This window comes from Hippocampus bargibanti, linkage group LG20 (genome assembly GCF_051943395.1).
Source record: "Hippocampus bargibanti isolate YZ-2025 linkage group LG20, ASM5194339v1, whole genome shotgun sequence".
NCBI lineage: Eukaryota > Metazoa > Chordata > Actinopteri > Syngnathiformes > Syngnathidae > Hippocampus > Hippocampus bargibanti.
The window spans coordinates 7,680,137-7,700,052 of record NC_142753.1 but is presented as its reverse complement, the minus strand read 5'-3'; the positions used below and the strand labels follow the sequence as shown (position 1 = coordinate 7,700,052).

The 19,916-nt window shown below is 39.3% G+C and overlaps 2 protein-coding genes across 2 annotated transcripts in view; one reads left to right on the top strand and one right to left on the bottom strand.

Annotated features, from left to right (window-relative positions):
• Nucleotides 1-47: 47 nt before the first annotated feature.
• Nucleotides 48-19,916, bottom strand: part of lipea (lipase, hormone-sensitive a) — a 26,347-nt gene continuing 6,478 nt past the window's right edge. The window contains exons 2-13 of the mRNA XM_089023772.1: nucleotides 17,210-17,297; nucleotides 12,860-12,961; nucleotides 9,589-9,839; nucleotides 8,170-8,454; nucleotides 7,066-7,156; nucleotides 6,836-6,981; nucleotides 5,625-5,810; nucleotides 5,094-5,246; nucleotides 4,011-4,155; nucleotides 3,538-3,765; nucleotides 1,802-2,190; nucleotides 48-712 (exon numbers count right to left, since the gene is read on the bottom strand). Coding sequence (XP_088879898.1) covers nucleotides 512-712; nucleotides 1,802-2,190; nucleotides 3,538-3,765; nucleotides 4,011-4,155; nucleotides 5,094-5,246; nucleotides 5,625-5,810; nucleotides 6,836-6,981; nucleotides 7,066-7,156; nucleotides 8,170-8,454; nucleotides 9,589-9,839; nucleotides 12,860-12,875 — 2,091 coding nt within the window. The 5' untranslated portion in view covers nucleotides 12,876-12,961; nucleotides 17,210-17,297 and the 3' untranslated portion in view covers nucleotides 48-511. The remainder of the gene's footprint in view (nucleotides 713-1,801; nucleotides 2,191-3,537; nucleotides 3,766-4,010; nucleotides 4,156-5,093; nucleotides 5,247-5,624; nucleotides 5,811-6,835; nucleotides 6,982-7,065; nucleotides 7,157-8,169; nucleotides 8,455-9,588; nucleotides 9,840-12,859; nucleotides 12,962-17,209; nucleotides 17,298-19,916) is intronic.
• LOC148882970 (sodium/hydrogen exchanger 3-like) overlaps nucleotides 17,279-19,916 on the top strand; it is a 16,686-nt gene continuing 14,048 nt past the window's right edge. The window contains exon 1 of the mRNA XM_089023770.1: nucleotides 17,279-17,745. Within this exon, the coding sequence (XP_088879896.1) occupies nucleotides 17,436-17,745 (310 nt within the window). The 5' untranslated portion in view covers nucleotides 17,279-17,435. The remainder of the gene's footprint in view (nucleotides 17,746-19,916) is intronic.

Sequence of the window (19,916 nt, the reverse complement as noted above, 5' to 3'; positions counted from 1 at the left end):
CAAAAGATGGTCAAAAAGAGCACACAAACCCAAGAATTTAGCATATTTTTCATTTAATAAGGCTTTAAATATTACACTGTAATAAATATTAAATATTTACAGTACATCAATTTTACTTCTGCGCAATGCATTGTAATTGCCACAATATATTTCACATAATATATAATGAACCTCTGTAAACTACTTTGTGTGAAGTAAGCCATAGATCCACGAATGTTTGAAAAGCTATTAAAGTACTGTACGTACAGTACATATCTTAAAAAGGCACTGTAAATCCATCCACTGCAACATTTTTGATGACAACAAACTCAATATGTAATTCTGTCTTCTACACAACAAATTGTGTAGCCATTGTTGATGATAAAAACCAAAACAGAAAATTGTTCATAGAAATAATTGAACATGAATTTAAAATGTCCTCGAAAAAAAGAATTCCCAACGAATTCTTCCTGTTGAAAAGATGAGTCCAAATAAAGTGACTCCAAGTCATGAAGAAACTAATTCAGATCTTTCAGTTTCCTTGCTGAAAAATCTCGCTTATTTTCTCCAGGCAGATTTCTGCGGCCAGCTCTGTCTCTCTAGAGAGCTGCGAAAGGCTGAGGAAGCCGTGCGGAAGGTCCTCTACCACTGTCAAGCTTACAGGCTGGCCCATGTCCCGCAGCTTCTTGGCAAACATCACAGAGTCATCCAGTAAAGCATCCAGAGCACATGCCTGTGTGGAAACATGCACAGATCAGGAAATAAAACTAAGTCAAGGTTAGTGAAGTCAATAAAGGGGAGGAAAAGACAAATAAATAAATACTCCTGGACTCTCACTCGAAACTGAAAATACTCTCTCGATGCATGCTTTCCCTACCACCTGCAAACTGAATATATAGTGATACCTTGGCTTACGAACGTAATTGGTTCCCAGACAGAGTGTGTAAGGCGAAAAGTGTGTATCCCAAAAATTCATTTCCCATAGGAAACCATTAAAATGAGAATAATCCGTTCCCAAAACATAATTTTCTACTTTCTAATTTTCTAAGCTTTAAAACTACACAAAATATACCTTATTTTATGTATAATAAATGGAATATGGTATTATAATTAAATAAATAAACTGTATTGTATAATAAAGTTGTTTTATTTGCCTTTGTGATGGTTGTTGATGGTTTGATGGAATGGATAGCTTTTTGCATAAAGTGTCTCAAGGAGCTCTGGGTTGTACATCTTGGAAGTTGTGATATTGTAACTGCAACAGATGAAAGCAGACACACTAGAAACATCATTAATAACTGGTTCCCTTGCTTGTCTTTTCATTTCAAATTGAACCGATGGCAAGTGCGAGCTATTTGTGGAGCCTGATTGATGGGATATTTTAACCTTGCAGTTTACACTGTGCCTTTGAACTAGCAAAGTTGAAACGAGTCCAAATATCACTGTTTTCTATCCATTTTGTCACTCTCTCTCTGTCGTCTGCCTGTCTCTTTAATGTTTAAACCACCTCCCCTCACTGCTGCATTCCTGACCAATCACGTGGCTTTAACCGACGACTGGGGGTGGAGAATAGAGGACCAAAACAAGCCGGCTGCCATTTTCCTTTCGGAGAACGGGCTCGTTCGCGAACGACACATCACTCATTGTGGCAGCTCCGTGTGTATCCCAAAAAATAGTTTGTATGCCAAGGTAAAATTTCCATTAATTTAACGTTCGTAAACCGAAAAGTTCGTAAGCCAAGTGGTTTGTAAACCGAGGTATCATTGTACTACATGAATGGAATGGCGATGCAAAAAGGGAATGCGCAAGTTGTGTCTCTCACCACTAAGTGAACAGGCGGCAGACCTCGTAGAAGGCTATCAGGGGCAAGCAGCGGCGACACAAAAGGATTCCTGATGATTGGGCAGGAGGTCGGCTGAACGACCGCATGGCATTCGGAGCGCAGGGGTTCAAAGCCTTCAGGGTAATCCAGGTAAGATTGGTGTAAAGGCGAGGCACGGTTTAAATTCCTGTGTGCGTCTTTGCTTGTGGATTCTCTATGTCTCGACGCCAGTGACTGGGCTCCGCTTATGGGCCAAACGGGTTGGAGAAAGGACTGAATCCAGTTGGAGGCTCCGTGGGTGAGATCGCTGAGGAGTGCGGTGGTGTCTCTTCCCAAAGCCCTTAGACTGTTGCCCCCCACGGCAGGCAGTGAGGTCTGTGAGTCCACACCTAAGAGTAGAGGAGTGGGAGAATGTGAAAAAAAAACAGTCCCTTCAGTGATACCTCAGCTTACGAACGCTTTAGCTTACAAACTTTTCGCCTCACAAACATTTGCAAGCATATAGTCTCTGCTGACGAACTACTTTTCGGCGGACGAACCAAACCATACGGAGCGCCAATGTGGCTGGCGGACTAGTTTTTGGCGGAAGAAAACCAAACCACACGGTTGGACAGCGCCACGGGTGGCTGGCGGACTAATTTTTGTCACCCCCTTTCTTTGAGTCCAGCCGTGGTTTGTTATTAAGTTGAGTACTTTTGCCACGAGGCAGTCAGGAGACTCAACTCCCTCCCTGCCCCTTCCCACTGCCACACTCACCGAACTCTGAGTACACGCTATACTATCATCCTGAACTCTATTGTTTTCTTTTTTTTTCTACAAGACCTCACTTGAACCTTTTTTGTTTTGTTTTTGCATTACTACACTATATGACTTTACATACGACACTACCTCACTTTACATACGACACTACCTCACTTTACATTCAGAAATTACATGTATTGTCTGTTGTCAATTGTCTGTCTTTTTTAGCTACATTATAAGTGCCTTGAACGTTGGGTCCGAGAGGACATTAATTTCATCTGTGCTGTATGTCAATGCATATTAGCATATTTGACAATAAAGCTGACTTTGACTTTGATTATGGGACCGAAAAAGACCGCACGACAGGCTAGTGTTATACCAAAGAGACACCAAAGAAAAACAAAAGAAAAAAAAACTTCTGATGATTTGGATTAACAAAAAGCAGCTAGCAGGGGACATTGTGAGTGAGGGTATTATCGCCAAGAAAGCACGGCAACTTCACTCGGATATCATCAAGAGGCAACCTGGAAGTTCGTCATCCATTGACAACTACCACCACAAAGGTAAATAGAATGACTTTATTCCACAGTGTAGTTTATTTCTTTAATTACAATACAATAGCAAATTTATTATACCTTAAATAAGGTATATTTTGTTTAGTTTTAAGGCTTATTTATATAGTAGAAGAATATGTTTTATGGGGACCTGGGAACCGATTATTCTCATTTTAATGGTTTCTTATGGGAAATAAATCTTTTTGCTTTACACACACTTTCTGGGAACCAATTAAGTTGGTAAACTGAGGTATCACTGTATTAAACAAAAAGAAAAAAGTGAAAGCAACTATTATATAATTACCTCCATCCTACTATGGTACACCTCATGCCAGTTTGCACACAAATATATTGTCCATTTTGTTTTCAGGCATCATCATTAAGTCCTCTCACGTTAAATGACGTGTGAAAGAACACGCTTCGAACGCCGCACGGACCTACCGGCATAAGCGTTGAGGCACTTTGCAAGAGCACCGAAGGGTAACAGCGGGTCAATGAGGGTGAGCAAGCGGGAAGGCGAGGCGTCCGTGGTGAGCAAGGTGGCGGGGTAGGCCGCCATGATGCCGTCGGGGACTCGGATGCCGCACGTCATGGCCTTCATGGACACGGTGATGCAAAGGTTGCCGCCGGCGCTGTCTCCTGCCAGACAGACGAGCTCTCCTGTTGAACCTGGGACGAGAGAGAGAGATAGGGAGAGGACGAGAGAGATGGCAAGAGAGAGAGAGAAAGATAGAGAGCGAGAGAGATAGAGAGACAGACTTTTAATGATACTTTCGCCAGGATTTGGACTGGAATCAAAAACTAACAACGAACAAAAGAGTATTCCTCAAGACTCTTGTTCACAAGTAGATAGTTATGTATATTGTGTATCCCTTACATCTTTCTAACAATGAGGACGAGCGTCATTTACGAACCGAGAAGACGGCAGTTTTTCAAGGCCCAGCAGTAAGCGTAGAAACATTCCTCCAGAGCCCGAGGAAAGGGTGCTTCGGGTGACAGAGAGTAGTCGACAGAGAGAACAGGCACGTTCAACCTCTTCGACCAGCTTCGCAGATAATTCTGACATTAAAAAGAAGGCAGACATTTTGAGAGCGAGTACAGTGATACCTCGGTTTACGAACCCTTTGGCTTATAAACTTTTCAGTTGACGAACGATAAATTTATGAAAATTTTACCTTGGCATACTAACATTTTTTCGGGATACATACGGAGCTGCCTCAATGTGTTGTTCGCGAACGAGCCCGTTCTAACAACAAAATGGCAGCCGACTGTTTTTGTCCTGTATTCCACGCCCTCAGTCTTCGGTTAAAGCCATGTGATTGCTCTCGAACGCAGCAGTTAGGGGAGGTGGTTTAAACATTAAAGAGACAAGTCGACGTCAGTGAAAAAGTTTCAGCTTTGACAGTTCAAAGGCAGTGTGTAGACTGCAAGGTTAAAATATCCCATTAATCAGGCTCCACAAACAACCCGCACAAGCCATCTGTACACTTGTTGCAAAAAGCTATCAACCCAGCTAAACAGAACACAATTGATGAAGAACTAGATAAAATTATCGCAGAGAAAGCACCTACAAGGGATCATTCCTCAAGAGGGTGAAAGAAGGTTACGTTCGAGTTACGTCAAGTGTTTAATGCTGATGAAATCGGCCACTCCATTCCATCAAGCCATCAACGACCATCACAAAAGTAAATGAAACGACTTTATTATACAGTCCAGTTTATTTCTTTAATATATAACATTTATTGTACATAAAATAAGGTATAAGTTGTGTAGTTTTAAGGCTTAGAAAATTAGGAAGTAGAAAAGTATGTTTTATGGGGACCTGGGAACGGATTATTCTCATTTGAATGGTTTCCTATGGGAAACTGATTTTTGGGATAGACACTTTTCGCCTTACACACTCTGTCTGGGAAGCAATTAAGTTGGTAAGCCAAGGTGTCACTGTACGCCTTATATTGGGAGAATCCAAATCGCAGAGGGGTGGGAGGTGTATGTACCTCATGGGATCTGGATGTCTGCGCCACAAAGCCTCCTCCATGGAAGTGAATCAGCAACCACGGCGAGAAGGGTTGCTTCTGCACCCACGGGAGGTTGGAAGCAGAGACAGAAGGCGGATCGCCGCGAGAAAACGACAACAGCTCCTCGCTGTCCTGTAAAATGTGAAGAAAATACGCAAAAGTTGCGCTGGCTAAAGTCCTATGTGTCTTTTTTTTAAATCATTCACTGCCTGCATGACGTGGAGCGCCATTACCCAATTTGTTTGGGTTTTGTTTTTTCTTGTTTGGGTGCCGATAAAGCACTGGTCAGACCTCTGGCAATGTTTTTTCTCTTCCACAAGGGGGGCAGCATTTGCCTTTTGTTCTATTCACTCGGTATTAGCTATCTATTCGCTTGGTATTAGCTATCGATTCACTATCTATTCGACAATTACAAAAACCCTGGCACTGGAGAGGACACATTTTTGCATGTTTGGCAGTGAATGAGTTAAAATTGTATCTATTTTTTTTTAAATCCGTGCCATTTTTCACCTGCCCTTGTCGAATCTCGTGTGAGATAAGGCGCACATGGACTGGACCAGGGCCCCAGTGGGCTAGCGGAGGTGACACGGTAGTCGACAGATTTGGATCCGATGACAACGGGAGGCGTAACGGAACAGGAGGTATCGTTAGCATGAGGTTCAACTGGACGGGGTAGGAGGTGATTCGACACAAGCCCTGAGAAGAGAAGAAAATCAAAACAGGAAATATTTCATAAGTCATGATTGGACTTGAGGTTTAACTCATTCACTGCCAGACGATGTGCAAAAATGTGTCCACTCCAGTGCCAGGGTTTTTGTCATTGTCACTCAAATTCTAGGACCCACATAATATTGAGTTTTATAATAATAATAATAATAATAATAATTATGATAATAATAATAATAATAATACATTTCAATTTTAAGCGCCTTTCAAAACTCTCAAGGTCACTTTACAGTCACAGGATAAATTTTCTGTGGGTGAGCAGCGGCAGCCACAAGCGGCAGCCACAAGCGCCAGCGTTCACTCAACCTGGAATAACTCAAACAGATAGAAACTTATCTAGATAGCTAATAGATAAATAATAGATATATGGCTAGATAGCTAATAGATAGCAAATAGGTAGCTAGATAGATAGCCAGTAAGCAAATAGATAGCTACCAATGTAGCTAGATAGATAGCTAGCTAGATAGCCAGCTAGACAGCTAATAGACAGCAAATAGAATGGTAGCTAGCTAGGTAGCTAACCATATAGCCAGCTAGCTAACCATATAGCCAGCTAGCTAGCTAATAGCCAGCTAGCCAGTCCACTCCAAGCTCCTCCTCCTACCATGCGGACGGCTTTGACATGGTGTCCGGGTTGGATCCTGCACACGTAGCCGCCTTAAACATTCAATGCAGTGTAAGAAACCTTAGACTCTCTTCTTTCATCAGAAAAAAAACAGTTAATTCCTAATTTATATGGGTCTGGAGTTATCTGAACTTGAAATAAGGGCAGCTGTACAAAAGGCCCTTGTGGAAGGGAAAAAAAAAATATTGCCAGAGGTCTGACCAGCGCTTCATCAGCACCCCCGCAAAAAAAAACCGTAAACAAATTCGGGAATGGCACTCTATGTCATATTTTCAATTCCTGAATAAATTCGTGAATGGCAGTGAATGAATTACAAAAACAAAGACCAATACTCGGAACAATAAGGATGAAAACATGTGACCCTGCCTACTGTTAAAAGCTCAGACTCTGTGATGTTCCAGAAGGACTTCCAAAACTGCATGTCCAGGTTTTGAGTAATGCGTTCGAATTCGGCGCCGCGCAACTCTGGATCAATGACGTACTTCCCCGATGTGAGTAGAGATAGTGCAGCCAAACCTGACAAAAGAAGACAAATCATAAATAACATGAGCGCATCAAAAATGGACCGGAAACTTATCGGTAATAAGGATGAAAACTCACCCAGTCCGGACTGTTGTTTACTATAAGTTTCACCATACGAGATCATGCTAATGACAATCGTCTGGAGGAACGGACGAAGACTCGGCGAAAACTGTCCAAGGGAAACAAGAGTGGTGCTTTAAATACTGAAAATCATGCACCCGAAATATTTTTTTAAACCAATTACGTAAACCTTAACTCATTCACTGTCAAACGTGCAAAAATGTGTCCACTCCAGTGCCAGGGTTTTTGTCATTTTTCCTCAAATTGCATATTGAGTTTTTGGACTATGTCTTCATTCAATTCAGCATAAGAAACCTTACTGCCTTCGTTTAGCAGAAAAAAAGTTAATTCCTAAGTTATACGGGTCTGGAGTTATCTGAGCGTGAAATGGGGGCGGCTGTACAAAAAATATGATACATACATATTGCTTTATACAAGCGCTTTAACAATAGCTGAAGCTGTAACAAAGCGCTAACATGGACAAAAGGCAAATGCTGCCGCCTCGTGGAAGGGAAAAAACATTACCACAGGTCTGACCATCGCTTTATCGGCACCCCCCCCCCAACCCACAAGAAAAAAACAAAACAATTCGGGATTAATAATAATAATAACAACACAATAACAACAACAATAATAATAATACATTTTACTTATAAGCGCCTTTCAAAACTCTCAGTCACTTTACAATCACAGGATAAGTTTTTCTGTCGGTGAGCAGCGGCAGCCACAGGCGCCAGCGTTCACTCAACCCAGAAGTAACTCAAATGGATAGAAAGCTAACTAGCTAATAGATAGCCAATAGATAGCTAATAGATAGCCAGCTGGACAGACAGCGAGCCAGCTAGATACCTATGTAAGTAATTGATAGCCAGCTAGATAGCTAGCTAGCCATACAGCTAATAGATAGTAAAAAGATAGCTAAGAGATAGCCAGCGTGCTAGTTAACTAGATCGCGAGCTAGGTAGCTAGCTCGATAGCCAACTAGGTAGCCAGCTAGGTAGCTCGATAGAAAGAATGAATCCACGTCATCCTTTTCAATTCCCAAATAAATTTTGGAATGACAGGGAATGAATTAAGACCGATAAACTTCATGGCGGAATTGTGAATTTGTCGCTAGCAGACCTGAAAGCCCAAACAGCGGCCATAGAAACAGGCTTTGTGCATGGAGCTGTACTCCTGCACGTATCTGTGGCTGAGGTCGAGATCCTGCAAGGAGTACAACTGGCCAAAATCGTTGTCGTTGATGAGCCGTTTGGCGAGGTAGAGCAGCGCTCGCAGTTGGCAAAGGGCGCTGCAGTAGGCCTCCATTTCGGAAGCGTTGTGATCCGCTCTGAAGAAGGCGCTCTTGTGATTCGAAGCGATGTAGCGAGCTTTGTGTAAAATGTGCAAAAGACACGACTGTAACACCTGAAATAGATGGAAAAAGGAATATGATTGACTTTTGCGGTTTGGAAGAAACATGACAGATGTTTCCCAGTGTTTGAAATAACGTCTGCCGGGACAACTTTTACATCAAGCGTACAACTTTCAAAACGTCTCAGCCCGGGTGGCCGACAACTTCTTCAAGAAAAAAAAAATAATAATCAAACATTTGTTTTATTCAATAAAGCAAAAGCTACAAGCAAAAGCCACATGGACTCCCCTTTCTAAACGGCTTTCAAAACTTTCAAGTACACTTTACAGTCTCGGTATAGTCCGAAGCACGAAACAGGCTTCTGATTGGCTGCTGTGCCGAGTATGCAAATTGCAAAATGAACGGTCGTTCATACAAATGAATGTTTGTTTGGCAATTTGCATATTCGGCACGGCAGCCAATCAGAAGCCTGTTTTGTGCTTCGGACTATACCGTGACTGTAAAGTGTACTTGAAAGTTTTGAAAGCCGCTTAGAAAGACAAACATTTATTTCCCATAAGAAATCATTAAAAATGATAATAATCCATTCCCAGGTCCCCATAAAACATAATTTCCTACTAAATAAGCCTTAAAACTACACAAAATATACCTTATTTTATGTATCATAAATGTGCTATTAGATTGGAATTAAAGAAATAAACTGTACCGTATAATAAAGCCGTTTTATTTACTATTGTGATGGTCGTTGATATAGTTGCCTCTTGATGATATCCAAGTAAAGTTGCCGTGCTTTCGAATGTTCGTTTGGCAATTTGCATACTCGGCACGGCAGCCAATCAGAAGCCTGTTTCGTGTTTCGGACTGTACCGTGAAGCCGCTTAGAAAGAGGAGTCCACGTGGCTTTGAGCAGACAACGCAACGCATCGTGCACCATGACGACAAACGACAACTGGAGCAAAATCTTCAGCAAGGGATATTTACCATAAATTAAGTAGGGGAACATTTGTGGTAGGTACTTCCTTAATTAAAAAAAACATATCCTTCGCACCAATGTGTTTTTTTTTTTGCGATTAGTTGTCTTATTGTGTTTCAAGCAACTTTATGGCCAGGCAGGCAACTTTAAAGAGTTGTCTGCCAGGATGTCCGCTAACTTTTTGTTATGAGTTTCACACACTGTGTTTCCATACCTTGATTAAGGTGCGATAACCATTTCCGGGCGTTTGCGCGTCAAAGTCGTAATGGTGGTAGACGGCGACGAAGCTGCCGATCAAAGGCTCGAGAGCTCGAGCGTGTTCCTGGATTTTTTTCATGGACATCACCAAGCGTTGAGTGACAGGGCCGTGGGTGAGATTGGCGGCGATGTCGCAAAAAATGGAAATATTTTCTTTACAGACGGCTTCCAAGGCTGAAAACGCAACCCTGAAATCCATGTCGGAGGCTGTGGATCAAAGAGAGACAAGACAAACTAATTAAACTTTAGCCTCGTTTATATGCCTTCCTAGGAGCTTGAGGTCACGTGATCGCCGTGTGTCTCTCCGGAAAAGAAAGGCAGTTAACCTTTGGGTGAAAACACAAGACTTTAATGATCTTTTTTCTTTTGAAAGGAACAAGTCATTTCTTGGCTTTGACAACAGAGTTGTTATCTTATGAAGCTGGAGGGAGGCACTTTGGAACGAGGCAATTATTTGCTGACCTAAAGTGGAATTAGCATGACGCTTTGTTTAAAATTTTTGAAGCAAATTTCGTGTCTGAATGATACAAACTTCATATATTTTGGAGGATTTCTCAGTAAAAACAACGGAAATTGTGAACTGTAAGCTGAGTACAGTGATACCTCAGCTTACGAACCTAATTGGTTCCCAGAAAGTGTGCGTAAGGCAAAAAGTTGGTCTGCCAAACATTTATTTCCCATAAGAAATCATTAAAATGAGAATAATCCGTTCCCAGGTCCCCATAAAACAATTTCCTACTAAATAAGCCTAAAAACTATACAAAATATACCTTATTTTATGTATAATAAATGTGCTATTTGATTGTTATTAAAGAAATAAACTGTACTGTACAATAAAGTCATTTTATTTACCTTTATGACGGCCGTTGACGTAGCTGCCTTTCGATGATATCCAAGTGAAGTTGCCGTGCTTTCTCTGCGATAATACCCTCACTCACAATGTCCCCTGCTAGCTGCTTTTCGTTAATCCAAATCAACATAGGTTTTTCAACCTTTTCTATTGCCTGAGACCGTTGCTTAGACAACACAAAACACCCATAGCCACACGAAGCAAAGGTCGACTTAGCATACTACTACTGGGACACAAGTGACACAAATGCACACCTCGTTCGTGTTTTTTGATGATCTCGTTCTGCGCGACCGTAATTTTCTTTTGTGTCCTTTTCGGTTTAACACTACTAGCCTGTGGTGGGGTCTTTTTCGGTCCAATAATAGCAAAAGTACTCCACTGGATAGCAAACTACATCTGCATTCAAAGGGGGTGTGTTCGACCATGTGGTTAGATTCGTCCGCCGAAAACTAGTTTGTATGCCAAGATTATATTATCGCGAATTTAATGTTCGTGAGGCGAAAGGTTCGTGAGCTAAAGCGTTTGTAAGCTGAGGTATCACTGTATTTGATTCATATACCTCATTGATAATAGTAAGTCCAGCAAAGAACTGAAGGAAAAATAAAATATAGCATTTGAAGGTACTTGTGAGTCTGGATGACATCATTAAATGTCTACAGGATGACATAACACTTTGTTTGATGGGTTCATTGATAACAATGATCAATGATTTTTCCTGCATTCTTTTTCAGCGATGGAACGAAATGATTTTTTATGCTGAATCCTAATCTGCCCTTATTTTTTTCCCTCTCAGTATGTCATAGATTTAGGCATTTAAAAATGTCCCCATTGTGGGACTATTAAAGGCTTTTTGAATTTCTGAATTGCATTGAGAACTTTTATAGGTCAAACTTAAAAACAAACAAAAACAAATGGCAGTTTTTAAATCAGCATCAAAAGTACAGTTACATCAAATAATCGCCGATTAAAATCTGCTGTCGGCCACTGTCATTTTATCAACTCATCAATTAATTGATGAAAATATGCACACTAAAAGAGAAACAAACACAACACGAGAATAACACGTTTCATGTGAAAACCTATGGCCCATACCTGTCAACCTGCGAGACACTATGACCTTACTAACGGCTCAAGTTTTCCTTACTGAGAATAAAAATATATATGCGTGTGTAACATTTCATTGTGCAATTTTAATAACAAAACTTCACATGGAAACATGAATACTTTTAACAAGTTCCAACATATTTTGAGCAATAATAAAGTACATTGAGACCTCAACTTACAAACACCTTATCTTACAAACTTTTCGTCTTACAAATGTCCAATTTATGAAAATTAAACCTTATAATAAGCACTATTTTCATAATACACACCCACCACGGCTGGCGGAGTGATCTTCGGCGGAAGCACACGACCGAACAGCACCAGAGGTTAAGTTACCAACAGTCCATATGGAAGGTGACTCTCCTTCCATAAGCCATCAACGACCATCAAAAAGGTAAATAAAACTTTATTTTACACAGATTATTTCTTTAATTACAGTCCTCATGTAATGCGCCTCTCTTTCCAAACAGCAATTCCCTTTGACGGGGGCGAAAAAAACACGGTAAAATGTTTAATTTAACTGATTTCAAAATAGAATTCAATTTGACCGGGACTAGCCTTCTCGGAAATAATATTTCTTCTCGATAATTCGTTTACTCGGTGGTCGACTTTGCTTTTTTTTTACGGGTAGCAATGTTTGTTTTAATTAACATTACTGGTCATATTTAATGACGACAACGGAATTGAAAATCTCTCAAAATTATATTGGACATTTTTTGCGTTTCCAGTACAAACTTTCTTGTATGCAGTACACATCTAAAAATGTGCACAAAATCGTATAGAATAAGGCAAAATACGGCCGGTTGACAGGTGTGAATTGACCAAAGGTTCCAAAATTATTCTGACCCAGTTTAATCAATTCATGGTGTCAAAAGAGAAGCGATTGTCTAATTCTTGTTGTATCATTCCAGCAAAACGTCCTTTGACCTCAGACTCATCGTTAGAGCCCGATATGTTCTCACCTGTTTTTATCACGTGTCAACCACACGAGTTTGAAACATAGACGGTAGACGTTTTTTTCCTTGATTAGTTTGTCACGAGAACACACTCGCAATGCAGCAAACATGTTAAACAACGCTTTCACCATCAGATGAGGAAAAACTGTTGCATGGAGCAAAAACTTTACCAGCCCGGATCAACAAGTTGCTTCATAACGAAGGCACGTATAAGACCGTAAGGGAGCAACCCCAACCCGTCTATGTCAACACATTCCATTTCCGAACCGGTTTCGGTTGAAGAAATGAGTTATATTGAGATATTTTGTTTGACTTACCGACAGCAACAGGCATCCCTCCTTGTCCCTCATCTACGGGGCGTCGGTGTGCAACAGCTCGCCCAGGGAATTATGGGTATAGTCATGTGAGCGTCCTCTCAACTAGCAAAACAAAACCGTGAAACCAGATGTCGCAAATGCATCACCGAATGGATTATGAGCGCCATTAACATTTACGACAATTAGACACACTTGACGATATACTCGACGACAGCTGCGACTCCTGCTAACGACACCGAACATTTTTTAAATAAAATATTTTAATCAGTGATGAAGTACTTTTCGAAAAAAATATTTTTTTCTGTGAACAAAATGTTTTAATAATCGATGGAATATGTCATAAATTAAAAATAATAAGAACTAAAGTAATTCTGAGAGCAAAGGAACAATAAGTAGATGTCAGATATTATTATTATTATTATTGTTGTTGTACTGTATTATATATCAGACACAAAATATATTCATCCATCCATTTTCAACCCAGGTTCAAACTGCTAAGCGGTAGAGCTATGAGGTAAATTTTCCCAATCATAATAATCATAATAATAATAACGATCATCATAAACCATTTAAGACCGCGGTACTGATTGATTCAAATGCATCCATTTTTACCATCGAGCATCTGACCGTTTTATCAGTATGCACTTGTATGCCAGCTAATTCATAATAACATCCAATACAAAAGCTACACTGTATTCTAAATTATGCCTCCAGAAATATGATTATGCTCACTTTTTAAATAGCACTATTAAACATATTTATTTTGTGTAATTTGGCGTGGTGGACAACTGTGTCACATTATGTGACATCTTATGAAATTCACTTTGGCTGTCGTTATTTCGATTTTTAAAAAATGGCAGATTATACTTGCTGACTGCAAAAGGTCGTGAACAAATCGACAAATCCATATCTGAAATGACGTCTCGGCATAATTTATATGAGCCATATTTTTACCATTGTGTATGGTGTCATTGACTTCATCACAATCAATCAATCAATCTGAATGAAAAGATTACATTTGAAGATTGTGCATTTCAAAGGTCACCTTAGTGAGCTTGGTGTTGCTTCAACATGACAATGACTGAAACTGTCAACTTATAAACACAGGGCTCCATTTTGACTTTTCTCCATGCAGGTGACAGCCCGTCCAACAAACGCTACTCCGGAATTTGACACTGTCCACAAAATAAGGAAGACCTTTCCTCATCCGATACATGAAGGTGTGGAGGAAATTCCTTTTCATTTATCTGACCGACTTCCGCGCATATACTTTTCCTCAACTCGTTACGTTTAAAGATTAACAATAATTACAGTTATCTTGATTAATCCGGGAGGGTGGGGGGGAGGATGGTTTTGCAGGATTGTTTTCTCAATAAAAATATAAAAAAATAACAATAATAATGGGACTTTACTGGACAAGCTGTAAATCATTTACAGATACAGGAAGTCTCTTTTCAAGAAGTTGGGAAATTCCATCTATATTCCTCGAATTCCAGAGTCAATATGTTGGAGAGCGGCTGCTGTTTGTCAAATTTGAGTCACATTTAGTTACCTAGTAATAATAATAATAATAATAATAATAATAATAATAATAATAATAATACATTTAATTTATACTGCTCATTCAAATTCTAATTTTGTGTTTTGAAAAAAAAAGACACATATCTGTCCTTTCAGGGACAGCGGTCACAATAGTGAACACCTTATGTTATTCATCTGTCCAAGGTGTTACGAGCGGAGGCTCAACCTGCAAGGTTAAAACCACCACCTGATGAGCTCTGACCACAGTCCCACATTTTTCTCTGCCATTTCTAACTCATTCACTGCCATTCACGAATTTATTCGGGAATTGAAAATATGACGTAAAGCGCATTCCCGAATTTGATCGGGTTTTGTTTTTTTCATGCGTGGGTGCCGATAAAGCGCTGGCCATGGCCTCTGGCAATGTTTTTTCTTTTCCACAAGGGGGTAGCATTTCCCTTTCTTCAATGTTAGCGCTTTGTTTCAGCTTCAGCTGTTGTTGAAGCATTATATAAACCAATATGTATGTCTTGCATTGTATTTTGGACAGCCACCCTCATTTCAAGCTCATATAACTCCAGATCCATATAATCTAGGAATTACCTATTTTTTTTGCTGATGAAAGAAGAGTGTCAGGTTTCTAAAGCTGTATTGAATGTTTATGTAGTCCTAAAAGTCAATATCCTGCAATAATAATAATAATAATAATAATAATAATAATAATAATAATAATAATAATAATCTATTTATAAGCCCATTTCAAAACTCTCAACGACAAAGTGCTATATAAATCAATATGTATTGTATTGTATTGTATTTTGTACATCCGCCCCCATTTCAAGCTCAAATAACTCCATATAATTTAGAATTAAGTCTTTTTTTTCTGATGAAAGAAGATTGTTTAAGGTTTCTTACCCTACATTGAATGTTTATGTAGTCCTAAAACTCAATATTCTGTGGGTCCTGTAATCTGAGTGAAAATTGGCAGTAAATGAGTTAAGTATGGATGTCTTTGACTTCAGTTTGATGTAAGAGTCAACAGTTCATTCACCACTTCTTTTTTTTTCTTGAATGAAATACCTGTTCATTCTCAGAAGTTATAAATGAAATAAACAGTTGACCAGGAAATGGGCAGCAGTTGTAAAATGTATGACAATGTTTCATCAAGTTGTATTTACACTTAGCAAATCGTTGCACGTGCATATCACCAGGAAACAAATAGTGCACGTTTTATTGAGAAACACCTTTCCTGGTGGGGATTTTATGTATTTCGTTCGTGAACACTGATGTGCAATATTAGATTTTTGTAAACACCTGTCTATTTCCTCGACTGTTTTTAATGTGAATTTTATTTGTTTATGATTCGGTCTGGAATCTGTTTATTGCCTTATTTTGAAAGTCTCACAAAACACATGGCATATAAAATAGGAAGCCAAATGACACACTATAAAAAGTTAGATTTATCCATTAAACTGGATTTGATTTCCCAAAGTTGGAAGTGACAACTTTTTGGGGGAAAAAAAAATAAATATAATAATAATAATAATAATAATAATAATAATAATAATAATAATAATAGATTTCATTTGATAGCCAATAGATAGCTAATAGATAGCCAGCTAGCTAGCCAGCTAGATATCCATATAAGTACAGTGATACCTCGGTTTACGAACCCCTTAGCTTACGAACTTTTCGGTTTACGGACATTAAATTTATGAAAATTTTACCTTGGCATATGAACGTTACCTTGGCATACAAACTTTTTTTTCGTACACGGAGCTGCCTCAATGAGTTATGTGTCGTTCGCGAACGAGCCTGTTCTTCTAATACCAAAATGGCAGCCGACTGTTTTTGTCCTCTATTCCCCACCCCCTGTCTTCGGTTAAAGCCACGTGATTGGTCAAGAATGCAGCAGTGAGGGGGGGGGGGGGGTTACACATTAAAGAGACAGGCAGACGACAGTGAGAGAGTTTCAACTTTGATAGTTCAAAGGCAGAGTGTAGACTGCAAGGTTAAAATATCCTATCAATCAGGCGCCACAAACAACCCGCACAAGCCATCTGTACATTTGATGCAAAAAGCTCTCAACCCAGCTAAACAGAACACAATTGATGATGAACTAGATACAATTATCACTGAGAAAGCACCTACAAGGGTCATTCCTCAAGATGGTGAAAGAAGGTTACATTCCTCATAAAGTGTTTAATGCTGAGGAAACCGGCCACTCCATTCCACCAAGCCATCAACAACCATCACAAAGGTAAATAAAACGACTTTATTCTACAGTACAGTTTATTTTTAATTATAATACCATAGCACATTTGTTATCCATAAAATAAGGTATATTGTGTGTAGTTTTAAGGCTTAGAAAATTAGAAGGTAGAAAATTATGTTTTATGGGAACCTGGGAACGGATTATTCTCATTTTAATGGTTTCCTATGGGAAATTATTTTTTGGGATACACACTTTTCGCCTTACACACTTTGTCTGAGAACCAATTAAGTCCGTAAGCCAAGGTATCACTGTAATAGATAGCTAGCTAGATAGCTAATTATCATTATTTTTTTTTTAATCAAGCTATAAGTCATTTACAAAAATACACACGTAACAAATATCTCGCAAAGACACGTAGGTGACTTCAAAGTCCGGTTTAAAATAATACTTAAGTTATAGAGTAACTTAACAACTATAACATGAAGTGAAACAAGCGTCTGCGGCTATAAAGAAGCGATGAAGGCATTGAATCTTCTGTCCAAAGTGGACGAACGAGCTGAGCCAGGAAGAAAGTGGGAGGGGACAGACAAGCATCAAGTTGGGCTGAGACTCACCTGCTGTATAAAAAAAGTAGGATACTTGACTGACGATTGAGCCACAAGGAACGGCCACTGTGCTCATGACAGATAAAGATGTGGACATCTGCATGAGAGCAAAGTGAAAGACACAAGGAGCGTCAAGCAGGAGACACCAGAGACAACACAGAAAAAAAGCCCTGTTTCACTTTTTAAACTTTGTTTTAGGGGTTGGATGAATTAAAAAAAAAAAAAAAAAAACGGCATGGCAAGGATAACATTTTTACTCTGCGTGTTGTTGATGGTTTCCCAAGGACGCAGCCAGCCAGACGCGGCCCGCTCAGAACGCAATGGACATGAGACCGATCACGGGACGACCTCCTCAAGCCCCCACACGGACACGAGCAATGTAACGGATTCTGGTCATGATGTGACGGGAGATAGTCACGGTCAAGGTGGGGGTCACGGCGGGGGGCCCATCACCACTTTGCCGATTGTGTCCTGGAAATGGAGTCATGTCACTGCCCCGTATTTGGTGACTCTGTGGATTCTGGTGTGTTGGATCTGCAAACTCAGTGAGTCACTTTAAATGTTCGCTATATGATGAAAAAAAAATTGAAATGAATGTATTGTATTTTCTGGAATATTAGTCGCACTTTTAACGAATTACATATTTATAATAATAATAATAATAATAATAATAATAATACATTTTATATATAAGCGTCTTTCAAAACTCTCAAGGTCACTTTACAGTCACGGGATCAGTTTTACTGTGAGTGAGCAGCGGCAGCCACATGCGCCAGTGTTCACTCAACCCGGAATACCTCAAATAGATAGAAAGTTAGCTAGCTAGCTAATAGATAACTAATAGATAGCTATCTCGCTATCTTATAGATAGCAAATATATAGCTAGTTAGATAGCCAGCCAGCTAGCTAATAGATAGCAAATCGATAGCTAGCTAGATAGCCAGATAGATAGATAGCTAGATATCCAGATAGATAGCTCAAGTGAGCAAGATAGTTTGGTTAAACTTACAAATGTTTTTTGGTGTTTCTCTGTTAAGTATTAGTAGTAGTAAGTATATACATATATGTGTATATACAGTGGGACCTCGGTTTTACAAACTTTTCAGTTTACGAACGTTAAATTTAAAAACCTTATAAGGGGCACCTTCAATGAATTACTTATTTTAAAATGTTTTTCATCCATAAAGCGCACCGGATTATGAGGCGCATGGTCAAATATTTTCTTTTAGGTGCGCCATATAGTGCAGAAAATACGGTAACTCAGTTATGAGAACATTTATATAGTGAAAGGCAAAACAATGTGGTGAGAGGTAATAATGTAACAAAATTCTTCATTGTAGCATCCTGAGTAGACTGAAGCGTCATTTTGTCTGGCTATACTTTCACTCCCTTTATTTTTTTCTCCCAAAAGGACAACAAAAATTGTAATCTCCAATCCTTACTTTAACAATCTTGTTATTTCTTTTAACCCTTTGGTGGCTCCTGTTACCTGAAAAACATGATAAGCTACCCACTGTAATATCCAGTTTTCCTCGAAAGGGTTCAGAATCAGAAAACCTTTATTCGTCCCACAATGGGGAAATTTGCAACTTTACACTAAACTTTACAATGACAAACCGTAAAATAGATTAAAGGAGACTGGCATGAAAACTACGCCGATTAATCGCCAAGTAATAATTAATCAATAATCAATGGACTGCCGAATTAAATGAACAAAAAAAATAATATACCGTATTATCCGGTGTATAAGGCGCACCGGAGTATAAAGCGCACCAACAATGAATGGAGTATTGTCAAACTTTTTCCATATATAAGGCACACCAGAGTAAAATGTGCACTTTCAATGAATGAAAAAAACATTTTCCAAGTATAATATATAACTATATAAAGGTTTTCCACATATAAGGCACTACAGTAGAGGCTAAGGGTTACGCAGTACTTCTTCTACAGGGAGGCGGGGGGGGGGGGGGGGGTCGCTAAGTAGTTGTGAGACCTGTTGTGGCTCAATATTACTTCACATATGAGGCGCGCCTGCGTATAAGGCGCAGGGTCATCTTTTGATAGAAAAACAAGGCTTTTGGGTGCACCTTATACACCGGAAAATACGGTAATATATTAGTTGGTAATAAAAAAAAAACACACATGCACTATCTATATATATATATATATATATATATATATATATATATATATATATATATATATATATATATATATATATATATAGCACACAACAAATACTGCTTGTAGTGTTTTGACCCTCTTCTCAGGTAACCAACATATTTGAAACATCGAGTGCCTCATTGCAAACTAAAATAGCATTCACACAAAGTATTATGGGATAAGGCTTGTTGGCATCCTGTGATCAGAGTTCTTATTTTTGTGTATACACCACATGAGAAGCACTGTGGATACTGTCAATGATTACTTATGCGTCCCTGTTTGTGTACGCATGGTGAGATGTAAATAAGGGGATGTGGTTTTCTTTGGAGAAGATGACAAAAAGGGGTTTGTGCGGGTGGGTAAAGACAATGTCATTTTGTGGATGGTGTGACAAGTTGCGACATATTGTGTTGTGATGTTTTTAAGTGGTTGTCACGGATGGATGGGACTTCCTTTTGTAATGCGGTTGATCTCAATGTGAACCCCTTCCCCCTGACCCACCCAGCCTATTTAATTCCTGTTAAATGAGTATGCGTGGACTGGGGGAGTATTG